This window comes from Lathyrus oleraceus, chromosome 3 (genome assembly GCF_024323335.1).
Source record: "Lathyrus oleraceus cultivar Zhongwan6 chromosome 3, CAAS_Psat_ZW6_1.0, whole genome shotgun sequence".
NCBI lineage: Eukaryota > Viridiplantae > Streptophyta > Magnoliopsida > Fabales > Fabaceae > Lathyrus > Lathyrus oleraceus.
Genome location: NC_066581.1, coordinates 236,500,013 through 236,526,213, shown reverse-complemented (window position 1 = coordinate 236,526,213; position 26,201 = coordinate 236,500,013). Strand labels below are relative to the sequence as shown.

The following is a 26,201-nucleotide window of genomic DNA, read 5'->3' as shown; positions in this document are numbered from 1 at the left end:
CTACATATACCCTTCATGAACATTGTTTCAATGGCATCCTTCAACAAGATGCAGTCGTCGGTGTTATGACTGTGACTTCTATGAAAGTGGCAATATTTTGACTTGTTAATTCGAGACGATTCCTGACAGGGTAAGGGGTTCGGATTTCGTCCTTCCTAAATTATGTGCTAACACAGTCCTGGTGGATATTCTCTCGAGAAACAATCATAGGAGTATACATGTCGTATCGCTCTTGCATACCTCGTCTAGAGTCATCCTTCCACTGGTGGGACTCTGTTGAATTTCAATATTGACTAAATTTTATCATTAAAACTTGGCATTTTTCGAACTCTTTTGCATTTTCGATTGTTTAAATCCATAAGTTTGTGTGAGATATCATAATAATTGCACGTGGCTTTGGTATCCCTTATGTGTGTGCTAGTATGCAATAAATTTGCCAAGAAATCAAAGAGAAAGGACACAAAACAATGAAGTAGGAGCAAAGCCAAATATGTTGAGTTTGAGCTAGCTCGCCCGACGACAGGTAGCGTGTAGGAAACGAGCTCACTCGGTGAGAGGTGGTGAGCTCGAAGCAAAGTCAAAAGATAAAAATCCATGGGAAACACTCGTGTTGGTCACCTAACGAGGGTTTGAGCAATTGAGTTTGTCGGGCGAGTGCATGGTCGTCGGGTGAGATCAGATACTTTCATTAAGATGGTTTGATGCAATTTGACACGTGATGGGCCAAAAAGGTGGCTTTTTTCGGGAGAGCTCATGCTTGCTAGGTGAGATAGGATTAACAACTTTATACAAATATGTCATTTTGCTGATTTTTGCCCACTCTCTCAATCAGGGCCGGTTCTTTTCCTGTGCAAGCCGTGCAGTAGCACAGGGCCTCACTTTTTGTGGGACCTCAAATTAACTATTATTAGTGAATATAAAAAAATTAATAAATAAAAATATTTTTGTATTCACATATAATAAATAAAATATTAAATGCAGAAAAATAGGATATTTAGAAACCAAACGTTTTTTTTCTCCTTTCTCACACGTTCTCACTTCTCTCTCCTCTTAAATGTTATTCTCTTCTCTCTTTCTCTATTAGAGCTGTTTGAAACCAGAAAAAAAATATATCTTATTTTTCCTTTTCAATCCTCTCTTTTATGAGGTTAGTTTATTCAATTAGTTACTTTCCGTTTATTTTTATTGTGATTATTTGATTTTGAAGATAGAAAAAATAGTAATTTTAGATTTATTTTAAATTTTATGATGAAATCCTATTTTAGTTCCTGTATCAATATTGATTTTAGATTTTAGATTTTAGGGTGGAAATGAGGGTAACTTGTGTTCTTTATAAAATTATAATATATAAATAAATAAAATTTTAGGGTGAAATGGGATACTAGTATACTGTATATACTACTCAGTAGTATCAAAATTCAAAACAAGAATACTGTTGGTGTTGATGACGATTTTTATACCTACTTTTTCTCATAAGACCAAATTGCAATTTGGAATCTTTCAAAGCAAAATTAGTATGTATTAGTATTGATATTTTTTATGATTAATTTATAATTTATTTAATTACATATAATTTATTTTCTTACTATTAATTTATAATTTGCTTTTAATTTATAATTATTAATTTTTTATGGTACTATATTAGAGAAGAACACAACATAATAAAATATAATTGAATATTAATTAAAGTCTTTTCTCCATGATTTAATTATTAATATTTTTTGATGATTAATTTATAATTTCTTTTATTTAATGTAATTGATTTTTTTTTTGTTATTGATGTAGGAACACAATTTCACAACAGGATAATTAGTAGATCATCGACGGACACAAAAGACATTGTGAGAAATTTCAGGTTTTTCTTATTATGCCTCCTAAGAATAAAAAATTTGAATGTGGAAATGATAAACGTAAGAAAAAGAAAAAAATTGAAGAGTTAATTCAATCTCAAGTAGGAGCTCTTGATAAATTTTTAATCAAAGAACCACAAGTTTCAAATGAAAGTCGTTATGTTGATAATATTGATAGTTTGCCTATTGAAAATGATAATCTTGATAGTGTGCCTATTGAAAATGATAATCTTGATAGTGTGCCCCTTGAAAATGATAATCTTGATAGTGTGCCCATTGAAAATGATAATCTTAATAGTGTGCCCATTGAAAATGATAATCTTGATAGTGCGCCAATTGTTGATGAAGTTAATAATGATGATGATGCCGATGATGATGATGATGATAATGTTGATTATGATATATTTGATCCAAGAAATTGGGATCGTCTTCAACCTAAACTGATTGATTTATTAGTTGTGAAAGGTTCTAAAAGAGATAATTCTATTGTGAAGGGTCCTAGAGATAGTTTGAATAGACGTTTTACGGCTAATTTGTATACTAGAGCTTTAACAAATGGAGAGGTGTGTGATAGAGATTGGCTTGTTTATTCGAAAGAGCTTGATAGAGTATTTTGTTTTTGTTGTAAAGTTTTTAAAAATGAGATTGTTAGGGGACAATTAGCAAATGAGGGTTATAGTGATTGGGTATATGTTGGTGAAAGAATTAAAGAGCACGAGTTAGGCATGAAACATGTTAAAAATATGACTACTTGGTATGAGTATCGCAAAAGGCTGCAAAAATTTCAAACTATTGATAAAACAACTCAAAGATTAATTGAGAAAGAAAAGGATCACTGGAAAAATGTTTTAAAAAGAGTTATTTCAATAGTGAAATTTCTTGCTAAACATAATTTAGCCTTTCGTGGTTCTAAGGGGAAATTGTACGAAGATAGCAATGGAAACTTTTTGGATTTGATTGAAATGTTAGCTGAATTTGACCCAATCATCCAAGAACATGTTAGACGTGTTACAACTCAAAAAGTTCATATTCATTATCTTGGGCATAACATACAGAATGAGTTGATTTCATTGCTTGGTTCTGCGATTAAAATTGAAATCATTAGAAAAATCAAACAGGCAAAGTATTTTTCAGTGATACTTGATTGTACTCCTGATGTTAGTCACCAAGAGCAGATGTCTTTGATAATAAGATATGTGGATATTTCTTCAGCTTCTGTTAATATTGAGGAATCATTTTTAGGATTTTTGAATGTGATTGATACAAGTGGTCAGGGGCTTTTTGATGTTTTACAAAATGAATTGAAAGAACTTGGTCTCGACCTATTTGACGTGAGAGGACAAGGTTATGATAATGAGTCCAATATGAAAGGAAAACACCAAGGTGTGCAAAAGAGATTTTTAGACATAAATCCGAGAGCCTTTTATACTCCTTCTGGTTGTCATAGTCTTAATTTGGCATTGTGTGATATGGCTAACTCTTGTATTAAAGCTAGAATTTTTTTTTGGAGTTGTTCAACGCATTTATACAATTTTTGCCAATTCTACTAAGAGATGGCAATTTTTGAAAGATAATGTAAAAGGGTTGACTCCAAAATCATTGTCATCCACTCGTTGGGAGAGTCGTGTAGAAAGTGTCAAAGCTATAAGAACTCAAATGTTAGAATTTACAGAAGCTTTGCTTGAAGTGTCAGAAAATGATCTTGATCCTAAAATAAAAAATGAAGCTAAATCCTTAGCAACAAATGAGCTTGGTGATTTTGAGTTTTTGATGGCTATAATTATTTGGTTTGAAATATTATCTGCAATTAATTCTGTTAGCAAGCTTTTACAGGAAAAGGATATGCTTATTGATGTTGCTATGCAAAAAATTAAGGGGTTGATTTCGTATTTTGAGGGATATAGAGAAACATGTTTTTATAAGGTATTGATTAACACTAAGGAAATTGTGGTGGAACTGAATATTGCCCCAATATTTCCTCAAAGACATATAATTAAAATAAAAAGGAAATTTGATGAGAATTTGAATATCCCATCAGTCGAGCTATCAGAAGAAGAACCATTCAAGGTTAATTATTTTCTTTACCTTGTTGATCAAGCTGTTGTTTCTCTTAATAAGAGGTTTGAGCAATACCAAGAGTATGAAAGTATTTTTGGTTTCTTATTTACTTCTCACAAGTTACAATCATTAGATGATGTAACTTTGAAGTCTTGTTGTACTAACTTTAAGCAGACATTAAAATATAATGAGCAATCTGATATTGATGGGAATGAATTTTTTTGCAGAGTTCAAGTTACTAAGAGAAATGTTGCCTGAAGAAACCATAAGACCTACTGATATATTATTATTTTTAAAAGGCTTGGATTATTTTCCTAATACAGTTATTGCATATAGAATCTTATTGACTATTCCTGTGACAGTTGCTTTTGCAGAAAAAAGCTTTTCAAAATTGAAGTTGTTAAAGACTTACTTGCGGTCTACCATGTCACAAGAAAGGCTTAATGGATTGGCATTAATAGCTATTGAAAATGATATTTTGGAGACAATAAAATATGAAGACTTAGTTGACGATTTTGCTTCAAAAAGTGTTCATAGGAAGACTCTTTTTATGTAGTTAGATAATTTAAGTTGTAAGAAATGGTCTTAGTAGTTTAAATAATACCTTTGAACTTTTTGGTACTTCATTTGGTTAATATATAAAATTATCTTTTGTTTATCATTTTTAATCATTAAAATTATATATATATATATATATATATATATATATATATATATATATATATATATCCATTTTTAAAATTAGAACAGGGCCTCTGAATTGATTGGGCCGGCCCTGCTCTCAATATTACACCATTCCATTTGATTCTAAACCCTAGAAAACTCAGTTTTGAGGCATTTGAAGCTACAATCATTTAATCAGAGCTGGATTCACATCCATTTTCGGTTATTCAACTTGGATGCTCATTCATCTCCCTTTATTTCTTATAAATCAAGCTACCGTGGTTATGGGTAGCTAAATCCTTTTGTATCAACGTTAGATGTAGTCAATCTAAACTAGTATGTATTTCTTTTGATCTCTTGTATCTAAACAACTTGATAATCAATGTAGATGATAACCTTTGATTTTATTGAATATTTATGGTTTTAATCATTGTTGAGAAAGATCTTTTAAGTCTTGACCTAAGTTTATCATCTATCAAAGACCAAGTCTAGACATGGAAGTGGAATTTGATATTCACTTTGTATCGGATCATTAATGTTATTTGTATTGTTTAATAGGTTGAGACATCGTCGATTACACAAGACGGTAAAAATCACAATATCGTCTTAGACATGAGCGGTATAGATGAGCGATACGTGGTTATGTTGATTATAAATGAAGTTCACATGCTTGATTAATCGAATACATATAAAATAGGTTGATGAAATCTAGTCTTGATATGTCTTTTAAAACGTTAATCTTTCTAAACTTTTATCATTTCTACAAACTCTTATGAATGTTACTTTCACCAAACCAAAACCAATTGAAACCCTTACTTAAAACATATTTAAACTGTAGAAAGGCGGTAATATCACACCAATCCCCGTGGAGACGATAAAACAAATACTCACTGAAAAACACTTTCAACAGAATGGCTTTGTTACCAGGGATTGACGGTTAGCTATTGCAAGCATTGCAATAAATTATCTTGTTTTAAGTTATTTTGTTTCGTTATATCTTATCTCATTTATTGTTCCTTGTGTTTTTTAATTTTCTTGGTTAGCCATTTAGAACATTATTTATGCAAGAAGGTGTACCCGAAGATCAACTTCTTTTTGATCCTGAGATTGAAAGAACTACTCGTAGACTTAATAGCAAAACAAGAAGGAGAAGACAACTAGCTAAGGAAAGAAGATAACGTGAAGGAAATTCAGTTGGTACTTCGTCAACAACTCCTATTATTACACTAGTCATGCCAGAGACATAACCAGAACTTACCAGAGGTCCTTGTACTAATAGTCTGAGGAGAAATGCTTAGTTTGCTAGAACTGCAAACAATGTCAGACACTCAGAGATAAAGACTAAAATACTTCAGATTTTGTATGCAAATCCTTTCACAAGGCTTGATCATGAATATCCATACACTCACCTTACCAAATTCTATGAGATTGTCGGTGCAATCAGAGCTCCAGAAGCGGAAGAAAAACAGGTGTTTAGGAGACTATTCCCTCATTCTTTGATTGGAAAATAAAAAGAATGGTATCTTGATTAACCTACTCAAACAATGACTAATGGGAATGTGTTAGAGGGGAAATTGTTGGTGTAAGCCCTAGAGGCCAATACTTTTGGTACTTGTACTGAATTATTTATTAATAATAAAAGGTTTTTTCTTTATTATGTTTGTCTAATAAAGTCCCTAGAATAGATAGTCCGTTTAATGTATCAAGTGTGACTTAATCATGAGATCACATTAAACATAAGGACACTATTCTTAAAGTATCCATAATCGAGCTTTATTGTGAAGTGGGATAACATTAAAGCATTAAGACTATTATGTATATAGACTGATGATCACATCTGATGGATCATGGATAAGGAGTTATCAAGTCTTAAGCATAGGTATGAATATTAAGAGTAATATTTATACTGGATTGACCCGCTATGAGAATACTATATAAAATGTTATGCAAAGTGTCATAAGTTATTCTCATGGTGATAATGGTGTATACCACCCTTCGACCTGAAACCACTATGGACCCTAGATGTAGAGTCGAGTGCCTTATTGCTGATTGAACATTGTCCGTAACTAGATGACCATAAAGACAGTTGATGGGTACTCCACGAAGCATGCTAAGGGACATGAGTGACCTAGATGGAATTTGCCCATCCTGCGTAACAGGATAAATGTCTATGGGCCCAATATTGAACTGGACAAGGATGACACGGTCTATGCCTTGTGTTCAATATAGACATAAGGGTAAAAGGGTAATTGTACGCATAAGTATTATCACAAAAGGATTTGTCAGATCACATGACATTTTCGTGTCTTGGGTAGTAGTAATGTGTTGCTAGATATCGCTCACTTTTTATTATGTTAAATATGTGATTTAATATAATTGCCAATGCCGCGAAAACCTACAGGGTCACACACAAAAGGACGGATTGATGAGAGATAGAGTAACTAAGGAATACCGTAATGTACGTTGCACTTAAGTGAATTGTAGAACATCGTAAGGTACGGTGTACTTAAGTAGAATACAAAATATGGTAAGGTACCACGTGCTTAAGTGATTTTGGCATATTATAAGATATGGGCCACATACACTTGAGTGGGCTTTTTAGCTTGCAGCCCACACAAGTGGTTCTATAAATAGAACCCTTGTGTTGAAGCATTTGTGCAGTTGCAATTTTGTTTCTCTCTCTCTCTCTCACACATACACACACACACATTCAAAGTATTCATTCGTAGCAGCTATCACTGAGATTGAAGGAATCCGTTCGTGTGGACTGAGTAGAGGCGTTGTCATCGTTCAACGTTCGTGATCGCTGCGTAGATCTGCATAAAGGTTATAATCGCCACAAGAGGTAACGATTCTATCACTGATCATGGCCATTCGTAAGGATCACTAAAGGAGAAATTTTAAATTCCGTTGCATTTTGGATCGCTCTTCTCCTTCAACATCAGCCCTCAACCAGGAGGAAACTGCCACGATCCCATGAACTTCCCCATTTACTCACATGGCAGGCGCCATGGAGGGGTGGCGGGCGTCACCTTTGAATTCCACATTCCCACTAAAGAGCAGTTGAAGGGCATCCTGGTCTTTGCATGCTGTTGACTTCCTCTATAAATAGGTCGTTCTAGTTCACTTTCAAGGCATCCAACTTAGTTTATAACACTAAGACTATAAAATCATATGTAAAAGCGGTAATCCGTCACATCGAGGGGTTATTGCACCTTAGTGTAATTGAGTTTGAGCACTTTGATTTTGCCGTCATCTTTATTTTCAAAGTCAAAGGTTCATTTACTTCCTTGTACCAGATTTAAAGCCTCTGTTTGGAGCAGGTTCTAATTTAATCGCCTTTGTATTTTACTTGCCATGCCTTACTTTATTTAATTCCTTGTCATGCTTTACTTTATTTAATTTCCTGCCATTGTCTTACTTTATTTAATTTCCTTCCATTGTCTTTACTTTATTTAATTTCCTGCCATTGTCTTTACTTTATTTAATTTTCTCGCCATTATCTTTATTGCTCGTTTTAATTGTTTTACACGCTTTACTTGTTCTTCACGCCTTACATTCTAAACTTCTTTTCATCATGTATAATATCGTTGTATTTGTTTGTATTACCATGTCTAGCTAAATCTTTCAAAGGTTAGAATGTTAGGATCGCGGTTAAAGAGATGTTTCACATATTGCATCTGTAGAAATGCTTTAGGGGCTGTTTTGATTTTTAATTCGAGTTTTCTAAAACAAACTTGGTTAATTTTAACTACTCAAGGAGTGCGAAAGCACCCTGGCTTAGTTAACTAGGAATTTTTATCACTTTAAGGAAAAATGATTTTTGAAACTGTTTTCGGACGCGTTGATAGATTTAAGATCAGGAAACTCCTTGGGTAAACTTTCCGAATCAAAATCACTTTTCAACTAAGCTTGCGAGTCTTATTTCTTAAAAATAGGTTTACTACTTTAGACTTCTACGCACCTTTTATAAGTGACAATAAAAGGCCTTAATTTAAGGGTAAACTCGGTTCTGAATACGCGAAAGCGACAATTCCTGTTAAATGGATTCTTTTCAAGAGTAGAAAATATTGCCCCATAAATAGTTTTATTTAGACAATCGAAGCATCGTTTAATTGACGTGAAATACATTCAAGCCTATCTTTATATGCACTATATTTATCATTTTCTTTATTTACTGTTATTTTGCGACATTAATATTTCATTTGTACCGCCTTAGATAAACATCATAACAATAGTAATCGATAGATTGATGATTTGGTCTCTGTGGGATCGATAATCTTTTATATTACTCTGACGCGATTCATGCACATGCGAATATAGCGATCAAGTTTTTGGCGCCGTTGTCGGGGACCAACTTCGCCAAATTTCGTACCCTGTTGTTACACCGTCTAGACTAAGGCACTATTAGCCGGTAAATGCGAAAAACCCGTAGTGCCTGAAATTTAGTAAATCCTTTAGCGGAACCCTAACGTTACACTCGTACACGCCTCTTACTCATCCGAATTAAGAAAGCTATGGCCGAGAATCGCGACCGAAGACCTCTTAAGGAATTTGCCCAACCCTCTAACGAGGAACCTAGTTCTAGTATAGTAAACCCCCTCATTCCTGCCAACAATTTCGAACTAAAACCATCTTTACTGCAATTAGTGCAACAGAACTAATTCGTGGGTCTCACTACTAAGAACCCAAATCAACATTTAAAAGTCTTTATCCAACTGGCCGACACCTTTAAATCCAACGGTGCTTCACCTGATGCGATTCGTTTAAGATTATTTCCTTTCTCCCTTAGAGATAGAGCATGTTCGTGGTTAGATTCACTTCCAGCTAACTCAATAACTACCTGGGAAGACCTTAGGAGAGTATTCCTTGCTAGATATTTTCCCCCTAGTAAGACTGTTGTTCTTCGAAACCAAATAACTAGATTTACTCAAAACCAAGGAGAATCACTTTTTGAAGCTTGGGAGAGATACAAGGAGCTGTTAAGAGTCTGTCCACACCATGGCCTAGAACAATGGTTGGTCATTCATACCTTCTACAATGGACTCCATTATAACACAAAGATGAGCATCGACGCTGCCGCTGGTGGCGCGTTGATGAACAAACCTTACCCTGAAGCTTGTGACCTAATTGAGGATATGGCCCAAAACCATTACCAATGGGGAACTGAACGAGCATCAGTAGAGAAAAAGGAGACCCAAGGTGGAATACATGAGATAAGTTCTATGGACATGATGCAAGCAAAAATGGACGCTTTAGCCCTTAAGGTCGAACATATTTCTACAAACTCTAACACCGCAGTGGTAGTCCATACAGAGTGTGAACTTTGTGGATCTAAAGGACACGAATCGGAAGAATGTAACCTTTTGAACGACCTGAACACCGACCAAGTGAATTACGCCCAAGGTAACCCATTTTCAAACACTTACAACCCTGGATGGAAGAATCACCCGAATTTTTCCTATAAAAACCAGAACCCTATCCAAAATTTTGAACCTCAAAGACCACAAGGTTTTCAAGCCCAAAAACCAAATCAACCTATGCAAGTTGTGCCCCAGAATCCTAACCTTGAGAAGATCATGGAGAACTTTATATTAGGCCAAACTCAGCAAAATAAAGAATTCCTAAACCAGAACATTCACGTAAACAAACTGATAACGCAATTAGGGACTAAGGTTGATCAGATAATTACTCACAATAAGATGCTTGAAACCCAGATCTCACAGGTAGCACAAAACCAAGCCCCGCAAACTACACCAGGAGGATAATTCCCTGGACAACCTCAACTCAACCCTCGAGGGCAAGCTAACGCTATCACATTACAAAGTGGGACCGCTTACGAAGGGCCTTATAACCCAGCAATGAGCGAGTCCAAAGCCTCTAAAGAAAATATACCTACTGTAACACCTCAAAATTTGCCCCCCTCTCTTGGGACTAGCTTAACATATTGCATATCATTTTAGGTCATTAGGCATTGCATATTGCATATCATGTGGTTACATTGTGCAAGTCATCCTCCTAAGTCTTGGTCAGAAGATGAAGAGGTTATGATGCAAGCCTAGGGTTTTATTGACTGATCACCAACTATCTGAGGATTGGGCTATGAATTAGGGGTTTGGTTCTCCAGGAGATTGGTCTTGGTCTTGGTTGCAGTGATACATCATCATCATCATGGTCTTGATATCATCTAGAAGATTCAGGAGATTGATCATATTCCTTGAGATTAGGGTTTTGACCACTGGTCAACCCTAATCAGTTGCATTGGGCCAATCAGGACATAGCAAGGAGATGGGGTTTACAGTGGATATGAGGATCATTCCATGATTGTATTAAGCTTGTGGAGGCTAGGGTTTCATCATTGAGCCATTTCATCAGAGAATTGGGGTTCAGATTGATCAGTGCATTGCCAAATTCATCTATCAGTTGAAAAAGTCAACTGTGGTCAACTGTGCTTGATTTTATGGATTTGGAGGTGGGAGAGAGTTGGATACACTTCATTCATGTTGAAACAAGCTTCATTTGACATTTCAAAGCTTAAGAATGAAGAAAATAAAGTCAGACAAAAAATTGCCAAAAATAGAAAGTGACTTGTAATGGAAGTTTCCAAAAATGGAAAGTTTTTCACCATAAAATTACATGTCCAAAAAAGCTTCAAATGAAATTTGTCCAACATGAAAGTTGTAGATCTTGTTCTCACCTTTCCAAAAAGTCCAAGAACTTGAAATTCCCATGTATGGTTGACAAGTTATGGTCCATTCATTTTCAAAAAGACCTATAATCAAAGTGGCATAACTTTCACATGGAATGTCCAAAATGAGTGATCTTTTTATGAGCAAACTCCATTTCACATGTACTTTCATGGTGCATAATCAAAAGTCATCAAAAATGGTCAATGCAAAAGGTCAATTTTCAAGTGCAATAATTAAAATCCAAGGGCAAAATGGTCCAATTTGAGAAATACATGGAATTTTGAAGTGAGGATTTTTGCAACACACTCCAAATGACATATAGAAGATGTTTGAGCTGTCATGAGCTGTCATGGTTCAATATTTGGCAAGGGCATTTTGGAACTTGCACTTAAGTTTCATATTATGCTAATCACATGAGTTTTTGCTAATTGGTGATTAAGAGAGTGATTAAGGGATTGGTATTTAGTTCTAATCATAACAGAATTACAAGGATAATCACAATTCACAAGAATCCTAACCAACTTTCCCTCCATTTTCTCCAAATTCATCAAGAACTTCATCAAGCATTTTTCACCAAAACTCCATCAATTCTCAATCATTTTGCAAAATTCTTGTTGATTCATCTTCCACATACCTTGCTCTACATCTGTTTCATCGAATTTGTGCAAGGAACCTTCAAAATCGTGACTGTTTCAAGTGAGCATGACAATGGCATTTTGAGATTTCTTTCATTTGGAGCAACCTCGAGCCAAGGATCTTCTTCCAATCAACTTCCTCAACCTTCTTCTTCATCTGTTTTTGGTTTTGGCTCGAAAATACATCAAGAATCATCACTGTCTTCAACCTAAGGTGCAAAATCGAATCTCACCATTTCTTGAATTGTCGTATGCGTTTTGTAGTTCATGCATTGTAGATCATCATGATATGTGTAGTTTTTGGATTGGTTAACTGTAGAGAGAGATATCGTGCTTCGAATGTTTGATGTCATAACTTAAAATGCTCGATCCCGATTGTATGTTAGGAATTAGGAGAAATGAGTTACATATCTTGAATCTACATGTTCATGCGGTTCTTTTGGTTATCCATTTGTTGATTTTGGTGGAAATTCATGGATCATGATTTTCTGCATTTTTCTGGATATTTTTTGACGAAGGACATGAACAAAAGCCTGTTTGATCCATTTTTCTGGATTTGTTTTCAAATTATGTGTTTGGCGCCACCGGCAACCAATGAAAACATTTCCTGGCCGCTAGTTGATACGGCGTCGTTTTGCCTGGACCATTAAAAATTACAATCGTGCCATTATCCATTATTTAATTGATTTATTTCATTTCTTTTTCTTTTGATTATTTCATTTTGTTATGTGATCTTCAAAAATTCATAGAGGCTTCAAAACTCATCCAAATTTTGTGGAATTTTTTGCATTATTCTCATGATGATATGTAGAATTTAATGGTTATTTTTGTGGATTTTTGCATGTATAGAAAAATAATTGGCCTAGGGTTTGTGAAATGTGTCACATTTTTGTATGCTTTGCCAAAACCTTCATGAAATACTCATGCCTTTAAAGAAATGGATGAAATTTTTTGTACTTATTCTGGACATGTTGATGGTGATTTTCATGTAGAGTTTGTGATTTTTGGATACTTGGTTGATTAGCTATGATTTTTTGATTAGAGGTGTGACAATTTGTGTCACACCAAGCTAGGTCAACTTTCTGATTTTATTTTCCTGGCCTAGGGATATTGAATTGCTCCAATTTTTTGCATGAATGATCATTGGTATGTCAAGATTACATGTGATTTTTGTTGGAATTTTCGGTGGCATTTTCTAATTGATTGATAATTTTCTTCTCTGTTGGCTCATTTGGTAACCTTGTGTGACACATGTTGGTAATTCATTTGTGAAATGCTCATATTGCATTGGATGAAGATGAAATTTGACATGAGCATTCTAGACACATTGTAGGACATTGTGGTTTTGATCCCATTCATTTCTTAATTGTTGTCACTGTTTTATGATTTTTGGAAGTTGATGATTGTTTGGATGCCTTGAATTGGCTTGTATGAATGTGTCTGGACTTCTTGATTTTCATTGACCTACTTCCTCTTGTCCAATTGAGCTAAAAATTGACATGCTATACATTGAATGTGTCCTGTTTAGGTGTGAATTTTTGTGGAATTAATTGAATTGTTTTGGTATGCTTTTGATTGAGATAGTTCTGTTTGGTCATTTGAGGTTGCATATTGCATGATTAATGTTAAATTGTGCATGAAATGATAATGGTGAATGATATGAGCATGGGACCAATTGCATTTGCTTTTGAATTGTTTGAATGTGATTTTGGTTGAATTTCACTTGCTGTTTAGAATTTTTTATCTCCTTTGGACCCTAGGCTTGGCCTAGTGGTCTTGTTTCTCACATTTGGTGTGGATTTTCAGGTTGAAAGGCAAAAGGCTTAAGGAGATAAATTCAAGTTGTAAATTGAGATTGTTTGATGTTGTCCACTAACATTATTTTCTTTTGTAGGGTTTGATGCTTGAGCTTGAGCTTATAGCTTGCACTTGTGTGCATTAACTTGTGTTGCTTGTACAGATTAACTGATTAACATTTGCTGTTTACTGTTGATTTGTCTGAGTACTGATGATACTTGATTGATTTCAGGTACATTTAGTTGCTTACAGTTCCTTGAGAACTTGCTTGCTGTTGCTTGGTTTTTAAACCAATTGAGGTAGAATTTCTATTCTCCATGTAGTCTGGAAGACCTGGCCTGTTACTTGGCCAGGCAACTGTCTGAAGTCCTCCTTAAGAGGCGATGTTTGTGATTGTTTAACTTTGTCCCCAAGCAGGTAAAGACCTTGATTAAGGCAATTGGCGGAACCCAAGGGATATGCAATCTATCCCCCGCTATTCTTGTTGAGTCGTCCCTCTGCTCACACCACTGTGTTGATGCATTGGGACACAAACCCAAGATCTTGTACTTTGTACAGTTGTGTCAGAGTCTTTGAGTGTAGAAGGATTCCATCTTTCTGAACCCACACTCCTTTGTCTGAAGCTCTCCCTGGACAGGGATAAGAGCTGTGAAGTCTAATCTTCACTCACCTTTCATCTGTCTTCACCTTAGCCCCTCAATGGCAAGGTTAAGAGCTAATACTACCCTTGTACAGATGACTTGCCTCGGCAGTCAAACCCTTTGTTTGAGCCCACTTGACTGGATATAGTGTGTGCTTTGTGAATATTTGCTTGAAATGCTTGTTTTGTTTATTGATGCTTGCATGCTTGCTTTCTTCCTGGATAGGATTAGCTTGCTGTGGTGCAAGTAGGTAGAAACCATAACATAGGGCAATGATGCATGATAACACTAGGCTCGAGTACAACTCCCTGGTAGTGTGTCTTCCCTTTGTGTCTGGCTAGTCTTTCTCCCCCGTTGGGGGGAACTACATCGCCCTGATCCTTGTTCCAGACGAGGTATGTAGGCAGGAGACCGTGCGAGGTCTCTCCGGGCACCTTTTTTTCCTTTTTGTGTGTGTTTGCTTGGTAAGCTTGTGTATCAGGATATGGATGTAAGCCCAACGATTGGCTGTCCGTATCCTGATGGTGTTTGATTGTTCTTGTTGTGTGCTCGGAAGCCGGTGTAAGTCCATCAAGTGGCAGCTGGGTTCCAATGTGCGTGTGTTTTGGTTCGGATGCTGATGTAAGCCCAGTGATTGGCATTCAGGCTCCATGTTTGCCTGTTTGGGTGCGTGTGTTGTTTGGCCTGCGTGAGCCGAACTACAGCAGCTCTGATTCTCGTTCAAGACGAGATATGTAGGCATAGGATGCGATGTCCTAGCGAGCCCTCTTCTCCTAACCCCACCTGCGTTCCTTGTGTGTGTGTGTGATGTTTTAGCAACCTTTTCTTTCTTTTAGAACGTGGATCCCGTCGAGTACGACGGACGTGAGGGGTGCTAATACCTTCCCCTTGCGTAACCGACTCCCTTACCCTTTCTCTTTGGTCGCGAGACCATGTTTTTTCCAGGTTTCTCTGAGCGTTTCCTTTCCCTATTTTGGGATAAATAACGCGTAGTGGCGGCTCTGTGTTGTTTTGTTTTAGCCCGCCGATTGTTTTTTCGCGGATGCGACAGCTGGCGACTCTGCTGGGGAATTCAAGAAGTTGACCTGTGCTGGTCCATCTTCCCTAAGCGAGTCTCTCCTAGCGTTCTAGGGTAGTTTAGGTTGCTTGTTGTGTGTTATTTATTGCATTTATTATTCTGATTGTGTATATATTTGCATAAATATTGGCATGCATCATACTATCATGTTGCCGTCCTCTGTGCAGGTGGTTCCTCTGTTTTGGGGTGGGTGTTCTGAGTGGGGCTAAAACCCAGGCCCGAGTATACACCTAGGATTAGTGTGGTCTCACGTTCTTCACATGTTGGGTTGACATGATTGTTGTGACGTGACATACCACAAGCCGGACGAGGTTCTTCTGAGAGGGCTCTTCCTTGTGGAGTTTCCACTATGGTTGAGTTTTATGTCTTTTGAGCTGTTGACTTCGGTGACCGATCATTTCCCGGATCTTTGGTTTAGACGATCTTAAGGGAGCTACAACGGCACACCCGAAAGGGCAAACCCGTTGAGAATCTTTGCCCGATTGTCGAGACCATTATCCGCCTTAGGATGACCTGATTAGAATTTACCTGTGAGGGGAGGGTGATTCTTACATATGCATGTTCAGATGGTGTTCAGATGGTGTTCAGATGGTGTTCAGATGGTGACTTTTGGTTCCGTTGATCAGAGTCACATTTATAAGTCGGATTTATGGCCATTTGTTTCTGAGACGCCGGAGTGCTGTCCGAGGTATTTATCAGTGGGGATCCGTTTATTTCAGGATTCCCCGGGCCGATTAAGAGGTTTTCAGGTTATCTGCTTAGAGATTGTCTGATGATGATGATGATGATGTATCTGTCAGTTCCGTTTATTTCGGAACCCTTGAGTGGGATTTGTGGTTACATGTTCCTTCAGATGGTTGTGATCAGTCCAGAGATCAGGCTTCAGTGAACCAGATGATCAGATGACTTGGAGGATGGCAACGCATTGCATTCATTCATCAGCATCATCTCATCTTGCATTTATCTGCATCTAACACATGTTTATCCATATGCAGGGACCTTTTTGATCGAGATCCTTGTTGAGAGGCTTCTTAGACATGAGGAGACCCGGTTTGAAGGACGATGTGGCTTACAGTTTCTTTGACCCAGAGATCAGTGTGCTGAAGGATATGATAGCATTGATTGCGCCTGACCATGTGGGGATGTTCAGAGAGGCATACGGTATTATTCTGAAGATGGTTTTCAGACTCACTGACAGTAATAAGGACGCCATCCACACTTTTCTCCAGTTTTATGATCCTAGTTTGAGGTATTTCGTTTTTCCGGACTACTTGTTAGGGCCTTTGATGGAGGACTATGCTGGCATCCTGGGTATTCAGATCAAAAACCAGGTACCTTTCCTTGCCACTAAGGAGGAGCCTGATGTTGGGGAGATCTCTCGTGCTCTTTATTTGAGCCAGGAAGTGATTAGAGGAGGTTTGAAGGAGAAGGGGAATTTGCCCGGTTTTCATCTAAGCCTCTTGGAAGCTAAGGCCAAGGAGTATGCTGCTTTGGGCAATTGGAGGGCTGTCTGTGCTTTGATTGCTGTGAGCGTCTATGGAATCGTCTTGTTCCCTAACCAGAAGAATTTCGTGGATATTAATGCCATCCGCTTGTTTGCTCAGAGGAATCCTATCCCCACCTTGATCGGAGATGTCTATTACTCGGTCCATAATCGGAATGAGAAGAGGCGTGGGGGATTGATTCGATGTTGCGCTCAGTTGCTATACAAATGGTTCATGGGATATTTGCCTACCAAGGGTGCTTTTGTTCTTCTTGACCATACTGTCAGTTGGGCGACCAAGTTGATGGGTTTGCGTGCCAAGGACATAACTTGGACTCATATCGATGAGGCGGGACGAGATTTCATTTGTAGCTGCGGGAGTTTTCCTAATGTGCCTCTTATAGGAGTTCAAGGGTGTATCAGTTATAACCCGACACTTCTTAAGAGACAAAGGGGATTTGCTATGGAGGTTCCTCCTCTCGAGTATGAGATTCAGGACTCTTGTTACTTCCCTGTCGAGAGTAACCGGTCAGCATTGGAGAAAGTGTCTGAGGCATGGCGTAATATTCAAAGGAAAGGCAAGATTCCTTTTGGTAGAGCTAATAGTAGGTCTTTCCCTTTGTTTGATGAATGACTCAGAAGGAGAGTGGAGTTCACTCGTCTACCTTTTCTTGTGGGTGATCTGTGGTATCCGGTGATCGAGGAATCTCATTCTTCTATCAGTATAGAAGAGTTCTTGGAGATGAAGAGGGAGAGGGATCAGTTGCAGGTAGAGAAGACCGAGTTGGAGATGAGGGTTGCTAGAATCCAAATGGCTAATCAAGAAATCAAAGGGAAAATGGAAGACCAGGATAAGAGACATGCTCTTGTGGTGGAGCGCTTTGAGATAGACACCGCGTATTATGGCAAGGTCAGCCAAGCACTGGAGTCATCCATAAAGGAGCATGACCTTACTAAGGAGAAACTAGCTAGGGCCTTGAGGGTTATTGAAGAAGAGAAGAGGAGGCAAATCCTTGTGAGGGATCAGAGAGATGCCGGAGCCAAAGTCCTTGCTACAAAATGGGAAGCTGAGAGAGCAAAGATTATTGCTGAGAGAGATCACTATCTTGCTGAGAGGGATCATTACTTCAGACAGATGAAGATGCACCAGAAGGAGATAGGGAGATTGCAGCAGGAGAACACTGAGCTTAGGTTCGCGGTGAAGTTTACCCAGATGGTTGATGATACAGAGCCGTCTGCGGGACCTCCTTCAGTGTAGACCTTTCTTATTTGTGTTGGATTACCGTCAGGCTTGTTGACGGAATTCATTTGCTTGTATTTCTTTCCCGATTCTGGAGATTTGTATCTGATTTGATGTATGACTATGGCACTTATTGTGCATTTTGTTATGTGATGGTTATTTTCATTCAATGATTGATCTTCGAGCTTTATTTGCTTTACCGTATGCACTCACACGAGCACACACATGGTTGGGGGTATTTTGCTAAATCATATATCTCTGATCTGTATGATGAAATCAAATGCTGAATATCAGAATATTGCTGCCGAATTATTATTTGTCTCGATGAAGCCAGGATCAAGAGACAAAGTGTTCCTCATGTGGATAAACACTGCATTCATGCATAATCATAATAACTTGTGTGTTATTTTGCAGGTATCTGTTGCTAACATGCTTGATTGTTGCAGGAATCATTGCTCGTGCTCGCAGAACTGTACCTTTGCACTCAACCCGACCTCACAGATACTTCACAAGGCGCAATACTCCCAGACTGATGGATCTCCCGAATACAGATATCCTCGAGCTGAAGGACAAAATGAATGAGCTGATCAACATCATGCAAGGCTTTGCAGTTGGTCAGAAGGCTCTGGCTGATAAGGTCGAGAAGCTCGAGCGGGCTTCTGCAGCAAATAATGGTGTGAACCTGGATGGTGTTTCCAACCAGGGGCTGGGATCTCGTGATGGCGGTAAGAGGACAACGGTCGGTATTGTAAATAATGCTGCTGGTTTCGGTGGTGCTGGTGGTCAACCTGGGCCGGGTCAGAATTTGAAAGATAGTCTTTTCCCTCCATTCTTCGGTGTTGAAGATGACCGAGAGGAAGATAGGGAGGCTGATCAGTTTTCAATGCACAATGAGCCTTTTGGTCAGTACAGTGCTCCGCCACAGAACAAGGAGATTCAGCTGCTGGCTGAGAAAATTAGAGCTCTGGAGAGTTATGCCACTCCGGGGGTGGTCAATATGTCGAACATGGGGCTGGTAGAAGGGATTGTGATCCCACAGAAGTTTAAGGCGCCCGCATTTGACAGGTACAATGGGAGTTCTTGCCCTGAGACTCACTTGCAAGCCTTTGTCCGTAAGATCTCTGCTTACACTATGGACCAAAAGCTGTGGATGTATTTCTTCCAGGACAGCCTGTCCGGAGGCTCATTGGAATGGTACACCAAGCTCAAGTCCTCAGATATAAAGAATTGGCAAGATCTTGGGGACGCATTCTTTAAACAGTATCAGTTCAATGCTGATATGGCCCTGAGTCGTACCCAGCTGCAGGGTATGTCTCAGAAAAATAATGAGGGGTTTAAGGAATATGCCCAAAGATGGAGGGAGTTGGCTGCCAGAGTGCAACCTCCACTAGTTGACAGAGAGATGTTTGATCTCTTCATGGGAACACTGCAGGGTGCATATGCTGAAAGGATGGTTGGTTGTCCGGTGACCAACTTTTCAGATATTGTTGTGGCGGGGGAAAGGATAGAGAGTTGGCTGAAGCTTGGAAAAATTCAGGGTAACGCTTCGTCGTCTGGGTCGAAGAAGCCCTTCAGTAATGGTGGCCAGAGAAAGAAAGAGGGTGACACCAGTGCAGTATATGCGCAGAGAGGACCCAGTAGGGATCGTTACTTTCAGCACACTGCTGCGGTAACTATTCCTGCTGAGCATCAACCTGCACCGCAACAGCAGCAACAACAACAACCTCAACAACAAAGGCAACCGTTTCAGCAGAGGCCGCAGAGGGCTGGGTACTAAGTCAGGGGCCGAAATGAATGACAGGCAGTTTGACAGGCCTCCTGTAACTTATTCTTTTCTACTGAAGAAGTTGATGGATCTGGAGTTGGTACAACTCAGGACTTTGGCACCTTTGAGACCTGATCAGAGGCCAGCCAATTATGATGAAAACGCAAGATGCGAATTCCATTCGGGTGCTCCCGGGCATAATGTAGAGAACTGCAAAGCTTTTAAGCATGTAGTTCAAGACTTGGTGGATTCGAAAGCTATTAACTTCGCACCATCTCCCAACGTCAATGCTAATCCCATGCCTGCGCATGGTCAAAGGGGGGTGAATGCTATTTCTGGAGAGAATAGAGTTGGGCTGTCTACTGTTGATCAGTTGAAGACTCCTCTGGCTGAGGTAAAAAGACAGTTGTTGCTGAATGGGGTCTACCCGGGCTGTGACATGGATTGTGCTGCGTGCACTGCTTTTGTCAATGGGTGTTCATTATTGAGGAAGACTGTCCAGGGTCTGATGGACGAGGGGAGTATTCTGATTGAGAAGGCTGGTAAGGGGAAAGATGAGATCTCCACCATAACAATTTACTTTGATCCGGTGGATTTGTCAAATCTTGCTGAAGCGGCTCCAGTTACCATCACGGTACCTGGGCCAATTCCGTATGACAAAGATGATGCCGTGCCTTGGCATTATGGTGGAGAAGTGTATTGCAATGGCGAGAAGGTGGAAGATTCGACTGCTAGTGAAACCACCATTTCAAAGGTGGATAATGCCGGTCCCAGCGGTTTCACTCGCAGCGGCAGATTATTTGCACCAGAGGCCCTGAGGGGAGGAGAAGGAGAAAAAGAGAAAAAAGAAAAGGCCGAGGCTTTAGCCAGGGCAAAAGGAAAAGCTGTGGTGAATAGTGGTACTCCTGATATGACACCGGCGCCTGTGGGGTCGGAAGAGAAACTTGATGATGATGCAGAGGAATTCTTGAGGATCATCAAGAAGTCTGAGTACAAGTTGGTTGACCATCTGCAGCAGACTCCTTCCAAAATATCGATTCTATCGTTGCTGTTGAGCTCTGAGGGGCATAGAGAGGCTTTGCTGAAAATCTTGAAGAAAGCCTATGTTCCTCAAGAGATAACGATAAATCAGTTGGAGACGGTCGTGTCTAATGTGCATGCCAGCCATGGGTTGGGTTTTACAGACATGGACCTGACGGTGGATGGGAGAAATCACAATCGGGCACTACACATAGCAATGGAATGCAAAGGAGCCGTGCTTTCGCATGTGCTGGTGGATACCGGCTCCTCATTGAATGTGTTGCCGAAGAAGGCTCTGGCGAAGCTGAACTGTGATGGGCTGATTTTGACCCCGACTGATTTGATTGTGCGGGCATTTGATGGGTCGAAGAGGGCTATGTTTGGAGAGGTTGAGCTGCCAGTGAAGATTGGACCAAAGGTGTTCAAGTCGACTTTCTATGTCATGGATATTCAGCCGGCATACAGTTGCTTGTTGGGTAGGCCGTGGATTCATGCTGCTGGGGCAGTGACATCGACTTTGCACCAGAAGTTGAAGTACATTTGGGAGGGCCAAGTCGTCACTGTGTGCGGAGAGGAGGACATCTTTGTCAGCCACCTGTCTTCGTTTAAATATGTGGAGATGGACGGCAAAATCTGGGAGACGCCTAGCCAGGCATTTGAAACCGTTAAGGTGGAGAATGCTCTTTTTGCTAAGGAGGAAGAAAAACCGTCCATTGCTTCGTACAAGCAGGCCACTGAGGTGGTGAAGAGTGGAGAGGCTCCTGGTTGGGGCAGAATGATGGATGTCCCCGCGAAGAAAGACCGCTTCGGAGTGGGGTACCAGCCAGGCCGAGGTTCAGGACAGGGCAGAGGACGTCGTACGTCAGTCACCTTCACAAGTGCCGGAATGCTGGATCCGGATCACATCTGCATGATGGGTGATGATGCTGATAGCGACTGTGACATGGACCGGTGGATAAAGCCGTGCGCACCAGGGATGGAAATCCAGAACTGGAAGGCTGAAAAGATCATCCGGGTCACTCTGCTGGAAGAGTAATATTTTTCCTGTTTCAGTTTTATATGCATGAAAGCCATACGTGTTGCCCGACACGTAATGGTTCATTGTAAGGGCCACCTCATGTTTAAAATTTGCAAATTTGCATCATTAATAAAAGGATGTTTTTCAATTAAAAGCGGTGTTCCCTGTTTTTCATTTATTTTTGCAGTTTAAAAATAAAAAACAAAATAAAAATGGCAATGTTTTCATTTTTCTTTTTCGATTTGACTCACATCGGTTCTAAGCAATGCATGAATCAACATTCATGCAGATGCGATTCTTCTCCGGATCTCATTGATAACAATCCTGTTACACCCTCGTATGACTTCGACAATCCGATCTATCTTGCTGAAGAAGAAGACGAAGAAGATTGTGAACTGCCAGGGGAATTAGCCAGGTTGTTGAAACAAGAGGAGAAGGTGATTCAGCCGCACGAAGAGCAGGTTGAGGTTGTGAATCTGGGTACCGACGAGGTCAAGAAAGAAGTGAAAATCGGGGCTGCTTTGGAGGAAAGTGTAAAGAGCAGATTGGTAGTGTTGTTGAAAGAGTATGTCGACATCTTCGCCTGGTCTTATCAAGATATGCCAGGGTTGGATACCGATATTGTTGTGCACAAGCTACCGTTGAGAGCAGATTGTCCTCCAGTGAAGCAGAAATTGCACAGAACACGACCTGACATGGCGATGAAAATTAAAGAGGAAGTGCAGAAGCAGTGGGATGCTGGTTTCCTTGCTGTCACTAATTATCCGCCATGGGTTGCGAACTTCGTGCCAGTCCCGAAGAAAGATGGTAAAGTGAGAATGTGTGTGGACTACCGAGATCTGAATAGAGCTAGTCCGAAAGATGATTTTCCGCTACTTCACATTGATGTGTTGGTAGATAATACAACTCAATTCTCGGTGTTTTCCTTCATGGATGGCTTTTCTGGCTATAATCAAATCAAAATGTCGCCAGATGATATGGAGAAAACAACGTTCATCACACCGTGGGGGACTTTTTGTTACAAGGTGATGCCGTTCGGTCTCAAGAACGCCGGTGCTACTTATCAGAGGGCCATGGTGACTTTGTTTCATGATATGATTCATCATGAAATCGAATGCTATGTTGATGACATGATAGCAAAGTCCCAAACAGAAGAGGGGCATTTGGTAGATCTGGCCAAGTTGTTCGACCGGCTGAGACAGTTCAGACTGAGGTTGAATCCGAACAAGTGCACTTTCGGAGTGCGGTCCGGTAAATTGCTGGGGTTCATTGTAAGCGAGAAAGGAATCGAGGTTGATCCTGCAAAAGTAAAAGCAATAAGGGAAATGCCTGAACCGAGAACGGAAAAGGAGGTTCGTGGTTTCTTAGGTAGATTGAACTACATTTCACGGTTCATATCTCACTTAACAGCCACGTGCGAACCAATATTCAAGTTGTTGAGAAAAGATCAAACGGTCAGGTGGAATGATGATTGCCAAGCGGCATTTGAAAAAATAAAAGAATATTTGCAGGAGCCTCCGATTCTGATGCCTCATGTGGAGGGAAGACCGTTAATTCTGTACTTGACGGTTCTCGAGGGGTCTATGGGGTGTGTATTGGGGCAGCATGACGAGTCTGGTCGAAAAGAGCATGCCATATACTACCTTAGCAAAAAGTTTACCGACTGTGAAACAAGATATTCACTGCTCGAGAAAACTTGCTGTGCTTTGGTCTGGGCTGCTCGCCGACTAAAGCAGTATATGTTGGTTCATACTACTTTATTGATTTCCAAGATGGATCCAATCAAGTACATTTTTGAAAAGCCAGCATTGACCGGACGGGTTGCGAGATGGCAAATGATTTTGACAGAATATGATATACAGTATACTTCTCAGAAAGCAATCAAGGGGAGTGTATTGTCTGATTACCTCGCTCAGCAACCCATTAATGATTATCAACCGATGAAGTTTGAATTCCCTGATGAGGACATCATGTTTCTCAAATCGAAAGATTGCGAGGAACCAATCCCGGAGGAGGGGCCTGACCCTGAATCCGAATGGATTCTGATGTTTGATGGGGCCGTTAACGTGAATGGAAGCGGTGTTGGTGCTGTTTTGGTTACGCCGAAAGGATCCCACATTCCTTTTGCTGCCCGGCTAACATTTGAGTGCACCAATAACGTAGCTGAATATGAAGCTTGTATATTGGGGATTGAAGAGGCGATTGATTTGAGGATCAAAAACCTTGTCATATATGGAGATTCAGCTCTGGTGATAAATCAGGTTAACGGAAAGTGGTATACGCATCAATCTCATTTAGTGCCGTATCGAGATTATACGAGGAGATTGTTGACGTTTTTCACCAAGGTGAAGTTGCATCATGTGCCCAGAGAGGAGAATCCTTTGGCAGATGCTTTGGCTACTCTGGCCGCCTTGATTAAGGTGCAGAGGTGGAATCAGTTCCCCAGTGTTGAAGTAGGTCGTCTGGATAGACCGGCTTATGTGTTTGCTGTTGATACAACATCTGATGATGAGAAGCCGTGGTATTACGATATCAAGCGCTATCTGGAGACTCAAGAGTATCCCGAGGGAGCATCGAAAAAGGACCGAAAGACTCTGCGGAGGTTGGCCATGGTGTTCTACCTGAATAGGGATGGGGTTCTATACAAGAGAAATTTTGATTGGGTCTTGCTCAGATGCGTTGATGATAGAGAAGCAAGCCAATTGATGAAAGAGGTTCATGAAGGGTCGTTCGGTACCCATGCCAGTGGGAATGCAATGGTAAAGAAGCTGCTGAGAGCAGGTTATTATTGGATGACAATGGAGGCCCAATGTTTTAATTTCGTGCGGAAGTGTCATAAATGCCAGATTTATGCTGACAAGGTGCACGTGCCTCCAAATCCGTTGAGCTTAATGTCGTCTCCATGGCCGTTTGCTATGTGGGGCATTGATATGATCGGAAAGATTGAGCCTACGGCTTCGAATGGGCACAGATTCATATTAGTGGCTATTGATTACTTCACCAAGTGGGTTGAAGCAGCCTCTTATACGAATGTGACGAAGCAGGTCGTTGCCAGGTTTCTCAAGAGAGACATCATTTGCAGATATGGGGTTCCCGAGAGAATCATTACTGATAATGGTTCTAATTTGAATAACAAGATGATGGCAGAACTGTGCCGAGAATTCAAGATTGAACATCACAATTCTTCTCCCTATCGTCCGAAGATGAATGGGGCGGTTGAGGCAGCCAACAAGAATATAAAGAAGATTGTGCAGAAAATGGTGATGACCTATAAAGACTGGCATGAGATGTTGCCGTTTGCATTGCATGGGTATCGAACGTCGGTGCGTACATCTACTGGGGCAACTCCTTTCTCATTAGTATATGGAATGGAGGCTGTATTACCTGTTGAGGTTCAGATTCCCTCTTTGAGAGTCCTGATGGACATGAAATTGCAAGAGGCTGAATGGGTAAGGACCCGGTACGAAGAGTTGAGCCTGATTGAAGAGAAGAGGCTAGCAGCCATCTGTCATGGGCAGTTATACCAGCAAAGGATGAAGCGTGCTTTTGACAAGAAAGTACGACCTCGGGTATATCACGTGGGTGATATGGTGTTGAAAAGGATCCTTCCTCCTCAAAACGATCGAAGGGGCAAATGGACACCCAATTATGAAGGTCCATTCGTGGTCAAGAAGGTTTTCTCTGGCGGAGCCTTGTTGTTAACGACCATGGATGGCGAGGATTTTCCATCCCCTGTGAATGCGGACGCAGTTAAAAAATACTTCGTATAAAGAGACCCGCTGGACGAAAAGAATAAAATAGTCCAGGCAAAAATGGGCATCCCGGCGAACCAAAAAACAGAAAGAAAGGTTCGGGCAAAAATTAGGGATATAAAATGAAAAAATGTACACCCGGCAAGTCGAAAACCTGAAAAGGCGACTTGGGCAAAAAAGGGTATCCCGGTGGGCTGAAAACCCGAAAGGGCGGTCCAGGCAAAAGAGGGATAGAAACGAACAACTGCGTCTGGCATGATCGTTTGCGCTTTGGTTAAAGCATCATGGATAATACCCGGTAGGGATCAATCGGAATCGTCTTGTTCAGAAGGCAGGAAGCATGGAGAGTCTGAGGACATATGGGGTGTAACCGAGTTGGAACTCGATGAGATCACGGGTTTCACATTGCCATTAGGATAGATTTTTCCTTTTGTGCGCAATTACCTCTTTTCAGGAATTGCTTCCTTTGTATTGCTCAATTTGAGCCACACAATTTCCAATCAATGAAATGC

General features: G+C 40.0%; 2 protein-coding genes and 1 non-coding gene across 3 annotated transcripts; 2 read left to right on the top strand and 1 right to left on the bottom strand.

The window, feature by feature from the left end:
* Positions 1 to 1,444: 1,444 nt before the first annotated feature.
* Positions 1,445 to 3,400, top strand: LOC127130628 (uncharacterized). Its single transcript, XM_051059600.1, has 3 exons — positions 1,445 to 1,514; positions 1,786 to 1,855; positions 2,119 to 3,400. Exons 1-3 carry the CDS (start codon positions 1,445 to 1,447, stop codon positions 3,398 to 3,400), a joined length of 1,422 nt encoding a protein of 473 aa, XP_050915557.1.
* Positions 3,401 to 3,506: 106 nt separating this feature from the next.
* Positions 3,507 to 4,464, top strand: LOC127130627 (uncharacterized). Its single transcript, XM_051059599.1, has 2 exons — positions 3,507 to 3,996; positions 4,136 to 4,464. Exons 1-2 carry the CDS (start codon positions 3,507 to 3,509, stop codon positions 4,462 to 4,464), a joined length of 819 nt encoding a protein of 272 aa, XP_050915556.1.
* Positions 4,465 to 9,472: 5,008 nt separating this feature from the next.
* LOC127133005 (small nucleolar RNA R71) lies at positions 9,473 to 9,579 on the bottom strand. The gene has a single exon (XR_007807006.1). It is a non-coding gene; the product is annotated as a small nucleolar RNA R71 (small nucleolar RNA).
* Between the last annotated feature and the right edge of the window lie 16,622 nt (positions 9,580 to 26,201).